Source organism: Lontra canadensis, unplaced genomic scaffold (assembly GCF_010015895.1).
Source record: "Lontra canadensis isolate GAN:19392208 unplaced genomic scaffold, GSC_riverotter_1.0 scaffold84, whole genome shotgun sequence".
Taxonomy (NCBI): Eukaryota; Metazoa; Chordata; class Mammalia; order Carnivora; family Mustelidae; genus Lontra; species Lontra canadensis.
This window is the reverse complement of record NW_022631078.1, coordinates 3,789,884-3,807,583: the sequence shown is the minus strand read 5'-3', so window position 1 is coordinate 3,807,583 and position 17,700 is coordinate 3,789,884. Positions and strand designations below refer to the sequence as shown.

At 42.5% G+C, this 17,700-nt stretch overlaps 1 protein-coding gene across 1 annotated transcript in view; it reads left to right on the top strand.

Moving 5' to 3' along the window:
* Window positions 1-17,700, top strand: part of ATXN10 (ataxin 10) — a 160,330-nt gene that overhangs the window by 35,857 nt on the left and 106,773 nt on the right. Inside the window, exons 4-6 of the mRNA XM_032882778.1 lie at window positions 1,637-1,733; window positions 3,967-4,125; window positions 17,040-17,120. Of these exons, the coding sequence (XP_032738669.1) occupies window positions 1,637-1,733; window positions 3,967-4,125; window positions 17,040-17,120 (337 nt within the window). The remainder of the gene's footprint in view (window positions 1-1,636; window positions 1,734-3,966; window positions 4,126-17,039; window positions 17,121-17,700) is intronic.

The following is a 17,700-nucleotide window of genomic DNA, read 5'->3' as shown; positions in this document are numbered from 1 at the left end:
TGGGTGGCTCAGTTGGTTAAGCATCTGCCTTTGCTCAGGTCATGATCCCAGTGTCCTGGGATTAAGTCCTGCATCGGGCTCCTTGCTCATCAGGGAGCCTGCTTCTCCCTCTGCTTCTTGCTCCCATGACTCTCCATGATATGTTTTCACCATCATAGTGTCACACAGAGTAGTTTCACTGCCCTCAAGTTCCCTGTGCTCTGCCTTTTCACTATCCCTGCCTTCATTCCAGGCAACCATGGATCTTCGCAATGTCTCCCTAGTTTTGCCTTCTTCACAATGTCATAGTTGGAATCATATAGTATGTGGCATTTTCATTGACGTCTTTCACTTGGTAATGTGCGTGTAAGTGTCCTCCATGTCCGTTCATGGTTTGATGCTTATTTGTTTTCAGTGCTGAATAGTATTTCATTGTCTCCTTGGACCATAGCATGTTTATCTGTTCACCTATGGAAGGACATCTTGGTTGCTTTCATTTGGCAATTATGAATAAAGCTGCTATAAACATAAACGTACAGGGTTTTGTGTGGACATAAGTTTTTGGTTACTTGGGTAAATACCCAGGATTGTGATTATTGGATTATACATTGAGAGTATGTTTAGTTTTATAAGAGACCACTGAGTACACTGTCCTCCATGGTGGCTGTGCCCTTCCACCAGCCATGGACAGGCATTCCTGTTGTTCCACATCCCAGGTGCTGTCAGCATCCTGGGTTTTGTCCAATATTCTGCACTTTTATTTGGTGAAATATTCTGTATCTATCGACTAGGTTGTTATTAAATGCTATTAAAGTTTTCTAAGTATACTAATCTTTTGTCTGCTTGTTTTATAAGTTACCCAGAAAGATGTGTAACTACTGCTAAATTTAATGGTGGATTTTTTTCTTTCTTCTGTGCTTTTGTCAGTTTTCCATATATATACATATATGAGTCCATATTATTAGATGATTGTAATTTAAAATTGTTATATCTTCCTGGTGAATTAAGTCATTCTGAAATGGCCTTTTTTTTTTTTAAAGTATATCTTCTTTAGTAATATCCGTACCCAATGTGGGGCTCAAACTCACAGCCTTTGAGATCAAGAGTTGCATGCTCCACTGACAGCCAGCGAGGCACCCCTGAAATGACTTTTAATAATAATCTCCAATAATGCTTTTTGCCTTAATGTTTATTACATCCCATTTTAAGTGATGTATGGCTTCCTTTTTAGGCTGGTTTTGCCTAATATATTTTTTACTATTTTTTAACTTTAAATATTACTATTGTCTTATGTTTTAGATGTATGTTTGAAATAGCATTGTTTGATTTTACAAAATCCACTCTAAGAGTAGCTCTCTCGATCGGAACACACAATCCAGTGATATTTAATGTAAATTGGAGGTATATTTTGTGTACATTTACAGTCTTTTTAAGAAGTTAATTATTTTGTCTAGTGTACATTGTTTTGGTAAGGCATTTTAATATTAAGTTTGTGCCCAAAGTTTCACTGTGGTGAGAGACTTTATATAGGCAAAAGAAGCTAACAAAAACTTCCTGTTTAATAATCTGGAATGTTTTCTTTTTATTAAGATATGTTTATTCAGTATGTCAAAAAATGTTTAAATTGTATCTTTTCTTACTTTTTATAAATCCTCAGCTTTTCGCTGTGGCCTGCAGTTTCTAGGCAACATTGCCTCGAGGAATGAAGATTCCCAGTCCATTGTTTGGGTGCATGCCTTCCCAGAACTCTTTTTGTGAGTATATTGATAAAAAGTTTTCTGACTTCTGAAAAGACTGTGTTTATATCATTCCATTTACATGAAGTTCAAAAACAGGAAAAACTAACCTTTAATAATAGAATTCAGGATAGTGGTGGTGGTTTGTGATTGGTGGCAGGTTCAGGAGGAGCTGGGAGAGGTCATGGGGGAGTCTCCTGGGGTTCTGGGAATGTTTCATGTCTTGATCTGGCTGGTAGTTATAGAAGTGTATCCGTATGTAATAATTTTGGGGGCTGTCCACTTAAGATTTACGCCCTTTGTTGCATGTCAGTTGTATCTTAAGAAAATAGAAATTTTGATTAAGAAGTACTAGGTTTATTATAATTGGTAAGAAAAACAAATATATAATAAAAAAGCCATAAACCACTGAAGTATGGGCAATGAATAGTCATTTCTTTATTTAGTGAGCACTTACTTTTATTGGGGGAAGGGTAAGGGGAGAGGGAGAAAAAATGGGGTGGAGGGCTGGGGGCGAGGGAGAGACAATCTCAAGCAGGCTCCGCGCCCAGCATGGAGCCCAGTGTGGAGCTTGAACTCACGACCCTGACCTGACCTCAGCCAAAGTCAAGAGTCAGACGCTTAACCGACTGTGCCACCTGGGCGTCCCTGCCAAGCACTTCTTTTATACGTGGCCCAGGGCCTTATGTTTTGGTAGATCTGGAGAGCTGTAAGACGTGGACAACCAATCTGTTGGTCTGGATTGGTTCATGGTGCTTTTCCTGGGGATTACTGTTTGTTTTGACCAGCTCTGTTGGTTCGTGAGAAGTTGAGCACGGAGATAAAAGGTGAGCAGGTGGCAGAGGAAGAATAGGTAATAGGAGGGGCACTGAGGTGGGAGGCCTGGCTTCTCATCCAGGCTCGGTTACCAGCAAGTGGGGTGTCTTTGGTTGTGGCAACAGTGTAAGCTGTAGCGTGGGAGTTGTTGTCCATGTGCCCCGGGCTGGGCGTTCTCTGTCCTGGTCAGCAGCCCTGCAGGGCAGGTGGCGCTGTCCGCTTTGGGACAGGCGGGGAAGCTGACACTGCTGATAGATGGCCGAGCTGCTCTCTGGATGCAAATGCTGCACCTGTTCAGACAGCAGCTGCCTAAAATCTCTGCCGCCTTCCCTGCTGGTAGAGTGTTCTGGGCTGTGTGGAAAGGGTGATGTTCAGATCAGATCAACTAGATAGAAACAGGTATGATTCACCGAGTCTGTAACTGGCCCTCAGATTCCTGCCAATAGTTAGAGTTGGAGGCCTAAAATCGTTACAATTAGTGATAATTAAGCTTAGGTAGAAGGAGCAGAGGAGAAGACCCTTCAGTAGGGTCCTTGGAGAAGTCAAGACAGCTTACAGGGTGGTTTTACTGACGGTGTCAAATTTGATCCTCTCTGAAGCCTGGTGAGATAGTCCAAGGAGGTCATTGTATTCCATTTTTGTATCAGAAAACACACGGAAAGAGGTTGACTTCACTCTGTATAGTATACTATGCATGTATATATGCATCTAAGATACTCCGTGTGTATCTTTGAGACAAATATAACCAAATTTGAATTCCAGCTTTGGAAGACACTGGCTTTGTGCCCTCGGGCATGTAAAGTCACCACAGTCCTTGTCTATAATAGAAGGATGATATCTGCTCCAGAAGAGTCTTATGAAGTTGCACTGAAAAAAAAAAAAAAAAATCCTGCCATAGTGCATGACCCATAATGTTACTGACGGTCGATAAATCAGTGACCTTGCTGAGGTCGCACAGCTGGTAGGGGAAGTGGAGCAGGACTCCCACTGACGCTCCTGCCTCCACATTCTCTCTCTCTCTCTTGTCAGGATACCATCTTTCCTCTGAATATTCTTTCCCTCGTAACTAGTGAAGGAATTCCTGTCAATAATGACCTAGCCTGTTTTGCCTTTGATTTTTTTTTTCTAACAAGAGTCAACATTTTAATCTTTTATAAATGTAATCATATTATCTTTCTCTTTAATCAGATGGTATTTGCTTTTGAGTTGTATGTCAGCTGCATCTTTAATATTGGATGCTTTGTGCTGTGACTTGTTTTACGTTGCTGTTTTTCCAGCAAATAGCATATTTGTTTCAAAGTGTTGTACTTCATTAAATCCTTAAAAACATCAGTAGGCACTGAATTTGTTAATGGGATGATTATTATGTATGCGTCATAATCATATTTTACCATATTGCTGAATGGGCTCACACTCTCATTTCTTTGTTTGGAAGGTCTTGCTTAAATCATCCAGACAAAAAAATTGTTGCCTACTCATCAATGATTTTGTTCACATCCCTGAATTCTGAGAGAATGAAAGAACTGGAGGAAAATTTGAACATTGCCATCGATGTCATCGAAGCTCACCAAAAGCAGCCCGAATCTGAATGGCCGTAAGTTTCTTGTTAGAAATTTTGCCTGAAATTAGAAGTTAGAAATTTGAAGTTAGAGATTTGAATGCCTCTCTCCTTGCTTATTTAAGATTTTTCTTTGTCCTTTCAGAAGTTTAATTATGATGTCTTGGTGTGGAATTCTTTGGGTATATCCTCTCTGGGTTCTCTAGACTTCTTGAATCTGTAGGTGTATGTTGCCAGATTTGGGGAGTTTCCAGCCACTATTTGTTTGAAAGTGGTTTTTAATTTTTTTATTGTTTTTAAAGATTTTATTTATGTATTTGACAGATAGAGATCACAAGTAGGCAGAGAGGCAGGCAAAGAGAGAGGGGGAAGCAGGCTCCCTGCTGAGCAGAGACCCCGATGCTGGGCTCGATCCCAGGACTCTGGGATCATGACCTGGGCCGAAGGCAGAGGCTTTAACCCACTGAGCCATCCAGGCCAGCCACTATTTGTTTGAATCCTTTTTCAGCTTCTCTTTTGCGGCCTCTGTGTCAGGCCACAGAAGGCCAAGGCTGAGGCTGACTGTAATCAGTAGAAACACAACAAGCCACTGTTAGATTTAGACAGTTTGTTACTTCTGTGGACGGGGAAAAGGAGAAGCCTTCATCCTCGTCCCACATGCTGACAAGGGACCGGAAGACTGGGATGATGACTGTAGGAAGATGCCCCGTTACTTGAAGTGGTTTTACATTCTGAGGAGGTGGGCAGACATCTCCGAATCTCATCAGAAGGACATCTCATCCGACTGTCCCTAGCAGCCGCCCCCGGGGCAGGAAGGAGACCTCCTCAGAGGTCAGGCTGCCTGTCCTTGGGTTCTGGGAGGATCACAGGCTGTTGTGCTTTTGTCTGCATGGCCTGTGTGCATGTGTGGGAGGCCGCAGGGCCCCCGGAGCAGTCTCTGTAGTCTGGTGACACAAACCTTCGTCTTCTGTTGTTGCGCCACAGGTCCCTGAAGCTCTGCTCGGGGTTTTGATGTTTCATGTTTTGATTTTGTTGTTTGCCTTACGTTTTCTCTCATGCCAGTACCTCACTGTCTCGGTGACTGTAAACTGTAGGTCTTCCAACTTTGCTCCTCTTTTTCAGGATTTTTTTGGGCTGTTCTGGGTCTCTTGTGTTACATATTAATTTTAGGATCAGCTTTTCAGTTTGTTCAGAGGAACAGCTAGAATTTTGGTAGACAGTACATGGCTCCATAGATGACTCTGAGAAATACTGCTGTTTTAACTAGATTAAGTTTTCCAGTCCATGTGGAGGGGTATCTTTCCCCTTACTTAGGCCTTATTCATTTCCTCAGTAAAGCTCTGTAGTATGTTCGTATGCAAGTCGTACCTAGCTTTAGTTCTGTTCATTCTGAGTACTTTATTTTTGATGCTATTTAAGGGGAATTGTTTTTTTAATTCCATTCATGCGTTGTAAACAGCAAGTATGTAGAAATATGGTTGATTTTTTTAAAAAAAGGTTTTATTTATTTATTTGACAGAGATCACAAGTAGGCAGAGAGGGAGGCAGAGAGAGAGGGGGAAGCAGGCTCCCTGCTGAGCAGAGAGCCCGATGTGGGGCTCGATCTCAGGACCTTGGGATCATGACCTGAGCTGAGGGCAGAGGCTTTAACCCACTGAGCCACCCAGGTGCCCCTGGTTGATTTTTTTTTATATTGATTTTATATCCTGTGACCTGAGCTGAACTCATTTATTAGTTCTGATTTTTTTTTTTAAGATTTTATTTATTTATTTGAGAGAGAGAGTGAGAGAGCGAGAGAGCATGAGAGGGGAGAAGCAGACTCCCCGCGGAGCTGGGAGCCCAATGCAGGACTCGATCCTGGGACTCCAGGATCCCGACCTGAACCAAAGGCAGTGGCTTCACCGTCGAGCCACCCAGGTTCCCCCGTTCTGATGTTTTTTTTGTGTGATATATTTTTTTAGGACTTTGTTTATACAGGATCATGTCATCTGAAAATAAATAGTTTTACTTTTTTCTGTCTAGTCAGGTTGCCTTTCTTTCTTTTTCTTACGCAGCTACTCTGATACAATGCTGAGTAGTCGTGGAGGGCAGACCTCTGTGTCTCATTTCCGATTTCAGGTGGAAGGCTGTCCGTCTCTCACCAGCGAGTGTGAAGTATGGTTCTCCATAGTTACTCTTCTTCCGGGGGAGGAATGTCCCTGTACTTATTCCCAGCTGGTTTAATGTTTTTATCATGGAAACTGTTAGATTTCATCAAGTGCTTTGTCTGCATCTGTTGAGGTTTTTGTTCTTTATCTTACTGCTATAGTTTATTATGGTGCTTAATTTTGTTTTATTTTAATTTTTTAATTTTTTTCTGAGATCAGCTGCACACACGTTGTGGGGGAGAGGCAGAGGGAGAGGGAGAGAGAATCTCAAGCAGATTCCAAGCTCAGTATGGAGCCCAGCGGGGGGGCTTAATCTCACAACCTTGAGGTCATGACCTGAGCCGAAATCAAGAGTCAGGCACTTACCCGACAGAGCCACCCAGGTGCCCCTGATTTTGTTTTATTTTAAACCAACTTTTCATTTCTGGGATAGATCCCACCTGCTTATGGTATATCCTCTCTCTGTGTTGTGAGCTTGGCTTCCTCATGTTCTGTTAGGGACTTCTCTTTCTATGTTGATAAGGCTTGTTGGGCTGTAGTTTTCTTTTTTCTTGTGATGCCTTTGCCTGATTTTGGTATCAGGTTAACACTTGCCTCACAGAGTGAGTTGAGAGGTGTTCCTTTCTCTTATGTTTGTTTTTTGTTATTTTGGGGAAAAGTTTGCAAAGGACTGGTGTTAATTTTTCTTTAAATATTTGGTAGAATTCACCAGTGAAGCCCTCTGGTCCTGGGCTTTTTTTTCGTTGTGGGAAGTTTTTTGATGACTCATCCAGTCTCTGCTTGTTGTTACAGGACTGTTTAGATGGTTTACTTCTTCTCGGGTCAGTTTCAGTAGTTTGTGTCTTTCCCGGAATTTGTCCACTTGGCCCGGGCAGCCTGATGTGTTGGCATAGTTATTCATAGTACTCCCTTACGATCCCTTTTTATTTATGTGAGGTTGGTAGGAATGTTTCCTCTTTGTTCCTGATTTTAGTAATTTCAGTCTGTATTTTGGTTGTTCCAGCTTAAGATTTGTCAGGGTTTTGATCTCAGAGAACCAGCTTTTGGATTCATTGATTTTTTTTTCTTTCCCTGTTCATTTTCTGTTCTCTATTTCTGCTGTGATCCTTATTTATCCTTCTTATCCATTTGTATTTAGTTTGCTCTTTTTTCTAGTTCTTAAGAAACTGAAAGTTCTGGTTATTACTGAAAGAGTTTTTTTAAATGTAGGTATTTATATCTATAAATTTCTTTTTTTAAAGTTTTTTTTTTTTTTTTTTTTTATTGGACAGACAGAGATCACAAGTAGGCAGAGAGGCAGTCAGAGAGAGAGAGGAAGCAGGCTCGCTGCTGAGCAGAGAGCCCAATGTGAGACTCGATCCCAGGACCCTGGGATCATGACCTGAGCCGAAGGCAGAGGCTTTAACCCACCGAGCCACCCAGGCACCCCTACATCTGTAAATTTCTTTGTAAGAGCTATATCTCATATATTTTTATCTTAATCTGTCTCAGGTTATATCCGATTTCTTTTACAACTTTTTTCTTCGACCTGTTGGTTATTTACAAGCTTGTTCAGTTTCCCATATTTGTGTACTTCCCAAATTTCCTTTTGCTCTTGAGTTTTAGTTTCGTTCCATTGTGGTCAGAGAACACACTTTATAAAATTCTGTTTTTAATTTTTAAATATATTGAGGCATGTCTTATGGCCGAGCACCTGGCCTGTCATAGAGCCTGTCCCACCTGCATGGAGAGGATTGCGGGTTCAGATTTTGTTGCTGTGTAGACGCCTGTTGGGCCTTCTGTTTCTTGGTAGTCTTCTGTCCACCTGTTCCGCTCATGACTGGAGGTGGGCCATTTTCTGTTTCTTTAGGCAGATCTGTTGGGTTTTGCATCTCTTCTTCCCAGGCTCTGTGGTTAGGTGTACACGTTCATATTTATAATTGTTACGTCTTGTGGAATTGACCCTTTCATCATGATAAAAATCACCAAGATGTTGTTGTGCTTTGTTTTGGTCCCCAGTTTTCCTGAGGATCTACTTCTGTGCATGTTTTCACGGACAGGTCAACGTGTTCAGGGCACAGGTTGTGTCCGTGTGTGGTGCCTTGAGCTGACATTAGTTCCACTTGTATTTCAAGGGCGAGGGACCAGTTTTCTGAGTTTGGGTCTATTTCAGCATAAGCTTTATTGTTCTATTGAAATTGTACCTAATTTTTAAATTATTTATTTTTCCGAATATTTATTTGTATTTGAATTACCAAGTGCACGCAAACACAAGTTGGTGCATGAAAATAGTATGATACCGTGCTTGACTTAGGTTACCTCCCTCCAGATTCTGATGCTTCGTAAACACGATGGATGAATCATTAGCGTCTGCTTACTTAGAAAAATTTTCTGTAGCTGAATTCTGTTCCATTTAAGTATCTTAGCTCATGGGCGGTTTTCCAGCAGCATTGGGGTAAAGGGCAAAAGATGGAGTCCACTTCAGGAGAGCTCAAGTTCGAGTTCTCAGAGGTCAGCAGGGGAAGGTAGGCAGGACAAAAGACGGGAAGGAGTGGTAGCAGCTGACATCTTTAACCGCACAGCAGTGACGCTTCGATTCGTGGGAGAGGAGATCTGCATTTGCTAAACAGAAACAGGATCCTGAGATATGGGCATACTTCAGAGGTACTGCACGTTCAGTTCCAGACCTCTGCAGTGCAGCAAAAGCTGGGGTAAGGAGAGTCAAATTAAGTTTTCGGTTTCCCAGTGCACGTGAAAGCTATGTTCACACTATAGCATAATTTAGTAAGTGTGCAAGAGCATTTTCTCTTGAAAAAACAGTGTACGTACCTTAACTTAAAAAATTCTTTCTTGCTACAAAATGCTTAATCATCAGCTTAGCTTTCAGTGAATGATAATCCCTGATCACAGATCTTCGTGACAAATATAATAATAAAAAAGTTTGAGATACCGTGAGAACTACCAGAATGTGACCAGAGACACGAAGTGAGCAAATGCTGGAAAACGGGTGCCAGCAGACTTGCGGACACAGGGTTGTCACCGACCTTCAGTTTGTAAGAAACGCGTTCTCAGCGAAGCGGAGTGCAGCGAGGCTCGGGTCACACGAGTTATGCCAGCATCCAGAGGCTTCCAACAAAACTGTTTACTTTTTACCGTTAAATATGAGCCCATCTCTGAAAATTAGAGAGCACCCACTCTTTGCCCTCCCACCTGCTAACATTAGGGGATGGCTGACAAAGAGTACAAAACTGGATGGTGTTCAAATTCATGGGTTTAGTGTCTTTTCTTGGAAAGGGACAAATGTAAGGTTTCAGTAACCGGGTCTTTTTTGTTTAGGTATACCAGAGACACAGGAAAGTGTGGGCGCACTGGAGTTATTGGGATAATGTCCTTCTAAAAATGTTTGCTCCTTTTGTTTGTATGTGTGAGGGATGTTTTTGTGCTCTTAGATAATCCAGGGTGAATCCACGGGTTGGGTTTGGGTGTTTGAATTCATGTGGATCCCACAGCCCGGGAAAGGTGCCCGGGAGATCCTGGCTCCTGCTCTATCCTCTTCAGAGATTATAACTCATTTGTTTTCTAGTAGAATTGTCTGCCTTACGTTCCTCACATTTGACCCCCTGAAGAGGTTATTTACCCGTCAAACAGGAGACCATTTGTTTCTGTGGCGGCTTTGGGTGTTTTGTCTCGATTGCCGACGGAAGCAGCCATGGGCTTGATTTCCCAGAAATCAGAATAGGAGAGTGGCATCCGTTTTCTGGAGCAGTGTTTAAATCAGAGTCTTCATTTAATTAGGGAACTGTAAAAGAGTTTTCTGGGTTTTCAGAGTCACTGAAGTCTATTTTATTCATAAGTATAGCTTTGACATTGTATGCTTATATGGAAATGAAAATAATAAATGGCTCATTCGAAAAAGATTTCCCTAAAACCTTGACTTTAGGAATACCTCTGTTTACCGACATCATAATCTTTGTATTTTTTTTTTTAACATATGCTCCTTGAAGCTCAGAGAGATGGCTTTTAGCACCTTCTGCATGACGTAGGAACAGTGCACTGCGTATGGGAATTAGCCCGTCTGTAACTGTTCATGTGCTTTAACACTCCTGATAAGTGAGGAAGACTGAGAGAAAGAAGGAGATGGAAAGACGGACCTTCGTGCATTTTGGGTTGTAGCCAGTATGGAAAATGATGTAAAAATGTGGTCAGTGCTTTGGCATCAACAACTCAATTTGTGAATGTTAGCTTTTCTGCAATCACATTTAAATGATGAATTTCAAGATTAGACTCTAAGAGTTTTGCCTCTGACTGCCTGCGTGAGTCAGTTTTGGCACCAGAAACAGAAAGTAGTAGATGAAGCAAGCCTGGGACCCTCACGCGCACAGAGGGAGAGAATTCAACTTCTGTGTGTGTGTGTGTGTGTGTGTCTGTCTGTGTCTGTGTGTCTCTGTGTGTGTGAAATTCAGGACTTAGCAAACGGATAACTTTCCAAGTTTTTTCTTTTCATAAAAGAAATCCATTTCTCTGATGCGCCTTCTACTCTAGCTTCTGCCTTTGCTAGAGAATATTTGTGACCTTCTCCCAAGGCCATCTGTCGTATTTTACATTTCCATAAAGTTTGGAGTGTTACTTGAGTCTTACGGTCTCTAGATGTCCTTGTGGCATTTTAGGTTTCCCATTAGTGGAACCCCACCTCTCTCACACAGGACTACCACAGAATTTCTGAATTTGCAGACATAGCTGTTCTGCACGAGAATTCAATCACAAATTTAAAGTCTGTTACTTAGAAAACATTGACCATGATTGGGTCTCGCATCTTTGTCTTTGGTTTCCCTTGAGCAGATGTTTGGTGAGAAAGTAACTGCAGTGAATTCTGAATGAAAGCTGAGAATTTTGCTTGTAACTTTAGGCAGCGTGCTGGGATGGAGAATATATTATATTTAGAAAAAGTCTCAGCAGCGAGCACAGACTTACCCATAACTGACAGCCGAGCAGTTACCACTTTCCAGTTGCAAGAGAAAATCTCCCTCGCCTCGGCATCTTGTGCGCGTTGCCCGGTGTGTGTGTTGGCCATCGGTACTCTCCGCTGAACGTCAGCCCGTAAGGTGTAGCCAAGAGCTCTAGTGGTTCGTATGGGCGTCCGCACAGAGCGCTTTCTTCTGCCTTCTGTGTAAATTGAATGTGAGGGGCAGCCCTTCTTGTCCTCCAAATAGTTAAAGGAAAAATGCCCGATCTACACTCACCAGTGGCCGTTTCTTCTTTGTGGAGCAGAAGAAAAAACGGGAGGGGGTGGCTGGCGGGCTCTGTCAGTGGCGTGTGCCGCTCTTGATCCTCGGGGTCATAGGTTCAAGCCCCACATTGGTGTGGAGGTTTACTTAAAGATAAAATCTTTAAAAAGGAAGGAGGAATTTTATCCTTGGTCATTTTGAACTGAAGATGGCACAAAGAACCGGACCCTAAGTTCTCCTGAAATGTCTCTCCAGAAGGGCTGCGTGAGCAAAGGGTGAGCCCTGTAAAGGGGAGCATTTTCAGAGGAGCCATGGGAGGCAGAGTCGGACTGAGATGGGCTCGTCTTGACTTTTGGGTAATGGGGGGGTTTCCCCAGGACACTCAACCTCCGTGGGCCTCTCTTTCCGTACGTCCTTATTTCTCAAATGAAGGGACTGATTTAGATGAGACGTTTCCAGGCTTTTGAGCTTCACGCCCCACGTGCTGAAAGGCGTGCAGAAATTCACTAGAGTGTTGTTTTGGCGCCAGGAGTGTTGGCCAGCAACGCTGTCTTCTCTTACCGTCGCTCTGAGCCTTGAATGGCCGTACTTCTCCCGCCGCCTTCTACGTAGCATCACGGGAAGATGTCATTCTTGCCCTTGGCTTCAATGGCTTTGGGTTTTAAATGATCTTTGGTGAAAGTGAGTGAGCTAGTATTCAGTTCTGGTGACTTCTAAAGCATATGGTTTTGCATTTGACCGGAAACCCAGTGCCTAGGAAAACCTGCCCTTTTCCTGAGGATCCGATGCTCCTCTGTCTCGAATTCGTGAGGTAGACGGCACTCCTTCTTTGCTTAGGCTTGTAGGAAACTCGAGAAACTTAGAAATGCTCACTTGAAACATAAGCTAAGCCATGAAGACACTGATTGAGTGAAGTGTGCCCAGGTGCTGTTCGTGGCACTGGAGATTCAAAATTCAGACGTTACATTTTAGTGAGAGACAGAGAATGAGCCCCCCCCCATAAATGTATTCCGCGCCGGATGAATGCTTTGAAGAAAAATACACACCGTGTTTCATGTACTAAGCTGTTCCTTAGATGGCGCTTGGCTCACAGGAGACAGTGTATAGTATTTGCTGCTTTATTAGTAGGAATTTAAATATGTCTGCCCAGAAGTAGCTTCTGGTACAACAAAACGTGTCTGAGTTCTCCACCGAGCTGTCCTGCCCAGAGACGGCCACGCTTTCACTCCTGCCTAGCGCAGTGTCTACAAAGCAGAAATAAATTTGAGATGAATCTTCCAGGATACGCTTCAATCACGTATTTAGTTCTTTGATAGATAATATATTCCTGTGGTTCAAGTCTTAGAAAGCTTAGTTTCCCTCCCAGCCATCTGCCTAGTTCTTCTGTCCAGCCCCATCCCCAGAGCAGGTGAGCTGCTTGCTTGTTTCTCAACACACTGTTGCGTCTCTTGCTTTTCTTGAAAATTTATATATATATATTCTCTTTTAAAAGATTTTATTTATTTATTTAGAGGGAGTGTGCGAGCAGGGGGAGGGGCAGAGGGAGAGGGAGAGAGAATCTCAAGCAGTCTCCATGCCAAGCACAGAGCTCTGTGTGGGGCTCGATCCCGGGATCCTGAGGTCATGATCTGAGCTGAATCCAAGAGCTGGAGGCTCAACTGAGCCGTCCAGGCTTCCTGAGCCTCTTACTTTTTTAAGCAAATAGTGCATGTTCGAGAACTTTCCATGTAAGTATATAAAGAACTTCTCTTCCGCTGTGTGAATATACCGCAGTTTATTTAATCGGTTCCTTACTGGTGAACATTTAGGTTCCCAGTGTCCCGTAAATACAGAATTCGGCAGGGAATAGCCTTGTTTATACCTACATCATATTGCACGTGGGCTGGTATGATTTCCCTTAATCCGTTAAGTGCGATCATTAGGTCAAAGGGAATATGCTTTTTTATATTTTAACAAACACTGCCAAGTAGTCCTTCATAGCTTTGGTACCAGTATACGGTCCTGTTGGCCACTAGAGAGGGCCTGGTTTCTTGTCATTGCTGACAGAGTGTGCTGTCAGAGAGGATGTGCCAGGCTCCAAGGGTTAAAATGGTATCATTACAGAGTTTTATTTGTATCTTCCTTAAGAGTTTGAGCACCATTTTTATTTATATGTTGAAGAGCCCATTTTTCTCTTATGTGTGTTCTCGTTTTCTTTACCCATTTTTCCATTTGGATGTCAGTTGTGTCCTTACCTGTATGTAGGAATATTTTCTAAGTTAGGGCCAGTAGTCTTTTGTGTGAAATAAAATGCAGATTTTTTTCACTTTTTTGTCTTTTGACTTTACGTGTGGCTTTTTTTCTGTCTAAAAATCTTTGATGTTTTCGTGGATGAAATTGTCAGTCGTTTTTATGTCCTGTAGATTTTTGGTAGTGGCTATAAAGATCTTAGTTCTACTGAAGTTTTCGTCCACTGTTGTATCATTTCAGCTTTGAGGTTTAGGTGTTTGATGTGCCCGTGTTTTTTCTCCGTAGCAGGGTCAAAGTGTGGGTCCCTTTCTCTTTCTGCTCTAGACGCTGCTGATGGTCACAGCGGTCGAACCGCAGAGTGGCTGTGACCCATCTCTCCCCTGCCCTTCCCCATCACCTTCACCCTCACCGCCCCGCGCACCTGGAAGCCTTTTTGAATCAGGTTCCACCTTCTCCTTCCGAGTGTGTCTCCGTCTGCTGTTGGGCCTTAAGGGTTTTATAAATACCCTGCTCAAGTCACGTTATCACACACGTATGAGAGTATTTTGTTGGTTTAAAAGGAAGTTCGCCGAAGTAACTTTTATTTTCCGTAGTCTGACTTGGGTCTGTTGTTTGTTGTCTGAAAAACTATGGTTTCATATATTTTGGCTGCTTTTATAGTTGTTTGAGGCAGGAGGGTAAACTGTTGTCCATTATGCCTAGAATTGGAAGTGGTAGTTGGAGATTTTAACACTTTTCAGCCATCTACTGGAGCAGACCAACTTCAGTGTAGACGTGGATGATCTCAGAGCCATCTTCACGGAGCAGTATTATAGAGCATTACCTCAGCACTTGCAAAATCCTTGTTTTCAGCTGCCTGTGTAATGTTCGCCAAGATCAACCGTAATATGGGCTGTAAAAAGTCTCAGTAAGTATGCAGAAAGGATTTCAGACATATAGATACAAACATATAGTCTCTGACTCCGGTGACCTTACATTAGAAAACCATAATTAGATGGTACTGAGAAAAATTCCAGGCTTTTGGAAATTAGCTCATCTAAAGAATCAGTTTGTCAAAGAAGAAATTATAGGGCAAATTAGATAGTCTTTCAAACTGAAGGATAATGAAAATACAGAGTTTTGGGGATAAAGCTAAAGCAGGTCTTGGAGGGAAATGTATAGCTCTGAATGTTTCTACTGGGAAAGAAGCAGTGTTTGAAAGCAGTGACCTCCATGAAGGTTCTTTGTAAAGAATACAAGAGCACAGAAAAACCAGAGTAAGTGGAAAGAAGCAACTGATACGAGATCAGGTCCGAAAATAGTGACACAGGGAACAGAAGTCAATAGAAAAAATGAACTAAGTCTAGTATGGTTCTTTAAAAAGAACAACACAAATGATCAAAAAGAAAGGGAGAGGATACTGGCTGACGTGGTGAAGGAGGGTGTTGTCATAGCACCTTGGCTGAAGGATGGGGAGGGCCCACAGCTGGGGGCCAGTCGCATTCCGAGATGAAGGCTCTCCATCCTGAGTCCCTCTTTAAACCCTCATTGTCTTTCCCTGGTTGTAGTTCCTTGAGCCCACTGCCATCCTGTTTCTCCATGTCCCCCTTCAGTGAGGGACTCTTGGAACACCTCCTCCAGCCTCTTGAATGTCTTGCCCTGACCCTCTGGCTAGGTCAGCTTTGTTATTTCTCTGTTTCACAAAGCATGTGTGTGTTGCCCCTAAGACATTTTTGTCTAATTCCCTATTTTTGTGTGGGCTTTTCTCCACTGTTAGCATTTTGGAATATGGATTGTGATCTAGCTCCTGGCACAGTTCTGGAACATTTGTTGTGTTTTTTAAAATACTTTTTATTTTTTATTGTTATTTATGTTTTTTTTTTTTTTTTTTGAGAGAGAGAGGGAGCAAGTGAGCACAGGGGGGAGGGGGCGGGGCAGAGAGAGAGAGAATCTTAAGCAGGCTCCATGCCCAGTGTAGAGCCTGACGCGGGGCTCCATCCCAGGACCCTGAGGTCGTGGCCTGAGCAGAAATCAAGAGTACAATGCTCAACGGACTGAGCCACCCAGGTGCCCCGGAACATTGCAATTTTGAGGAAATGGTCTTTTGGGAAAATGTCTTGAGCTCCAGAAAGGTGAATCATGAATGAGTTTTAGGATCACTTTTGTGTACCTGGCTTAAAATGTGTGAATTTTTATTACTGCAGTCTGATGACCTACCTGAACTGGTAAGAAAATTGAGGATTTTGAATATATCCATCATTACTAGAAATACCATATACCTAAGTGCTGATCAGTTATTTTGAGGACTGTGGAAGAAATAGAACACGTTTGGATGTTGCTTTTATATGAGTGACACTGTGTTGTGGTAGTTGGTATGGTTCATTTGGTTATCATACTAAAACACATAATTTCAATTATATTTTTTTAAGTGGTTAAGTAAACTGTGTTCCTAAATAAAGTTAATGCTTTACAGTCACTCTTACTGCTGTAGCCTTGCTTATAAACAGTATATTCTTTAGTTCTTAAGCCTGCAAATATGCCTTCTGGCCAATATGATTCAGAATTAATTAATAATACTATTCAGTCTTTTTAGTTGTCACAGTGGTACTTTAAAGAAATACGCTTATAATCTCTGCCTCGGGGTTTCCATAAGTTGATCTCTGAGTTTAGATGAGTGCGTTGCTTGACAATGAGGATGTTTTCTTGGTAACTCGAGAGCTCTTACAGACGAGGTAATAAAGCCAGTGTGCATTACTGGGTTGTTGGCATGTGTTTAAAGATTTTATTTTTATTTATTTATTTGAGAGAGAGAGAGAGAAAGAGGGAGAGAGAGAGCACGAGAGGGGCAAGGTCAGAGGGAGAAGCAGACTACCTGCTGAGCAGGGAGCCCGATGTGGGACTCGATCCCAGGATTCTGGGATCATGACTTGAGCCGTAGGCAGAGGCTTAACCAACTGAGCCACCCAGGCGCCCCGTTGGCATATGTTTAAATAAGATGTGTGACATGTCCACTTCCCCAGTTAATTTTAGCACTTTACCTTCTGAGTAAAACAACTGATTATGGTTCCTGTTTATACATGAACTTGTAGCTAAATTTCATTTTACAGTTGAAATGAAACTTAGATAGGACCTGGATTTGAATGAATTTGAATCATTTCAATAAATTTTTCCAAAGTAAAATTGGAGAAACCTATTTGGAGGGTTTTTATTTTCTTCTAGCTGCTAATGGAAAAATGGTACGTGACCCTCTTAAAACATTTTAAGATTACAGCAAATGAAAAGTTCAATAAAAAGAAGTATTTTTATGTGTAAAATGCCCATCAAGTCAAGAAGGCCATGTCCATTGTACTATGTTTCTAGTAACCACACTTTCTCCTCCTTTTCTTCTTAGGTTCTTGATTATTACAGACCATTTTCTGAAAAGCCCGGAATTGGTGAAAGCAATGTATGCCAAAATGAGCAATCAAGAAAGGTAACCCCAAAAACCAGTGTGGTTTTAAGTATTTAGCATTCCATACACAGTATCCTGTGCACATGACCGAGAAACTATGTGGTTTCGTAGTTGGCACAAAGTCTCTAAATACATGTTTCTGTGTCAGTAATGGTTTTAAATTGGTTGGTTGACATTACAGCTTAGCCACAACAGGCGGTAATTTACGTGGGATGCACGATCCAGGTTGGCGCCATCGTTCAGTAAAGGCAAACTCAGAAACATCCAGAACAAAATGTTGTGCTTGTCCTTTCATTGCAGTTAATTTGAAATGCGCTCCTGTGTTCACGCCACTGTGTAATGATTTGGTACGTACCCCACGCACGTGTAGTTTTCCCATGGTTCTTTCAGACAGAGCCTGGGTACCCATCCATGATCTTCCAGTGTTGTAGCGGGAAGGGCACTGCCCTGGGAGCACGGAGACCGTGGCTCCCTGCCTCCTTGTGATGGCTGTTCCTTCTGTGACCAGAGCCAGGCTCTTCACCGGGTTCGGATTCAGTTTCTCGGCCTGGAAGATGAGAGGATGGACTGACGTGATCCCCGGTGCCCTGGGTGACTGCCG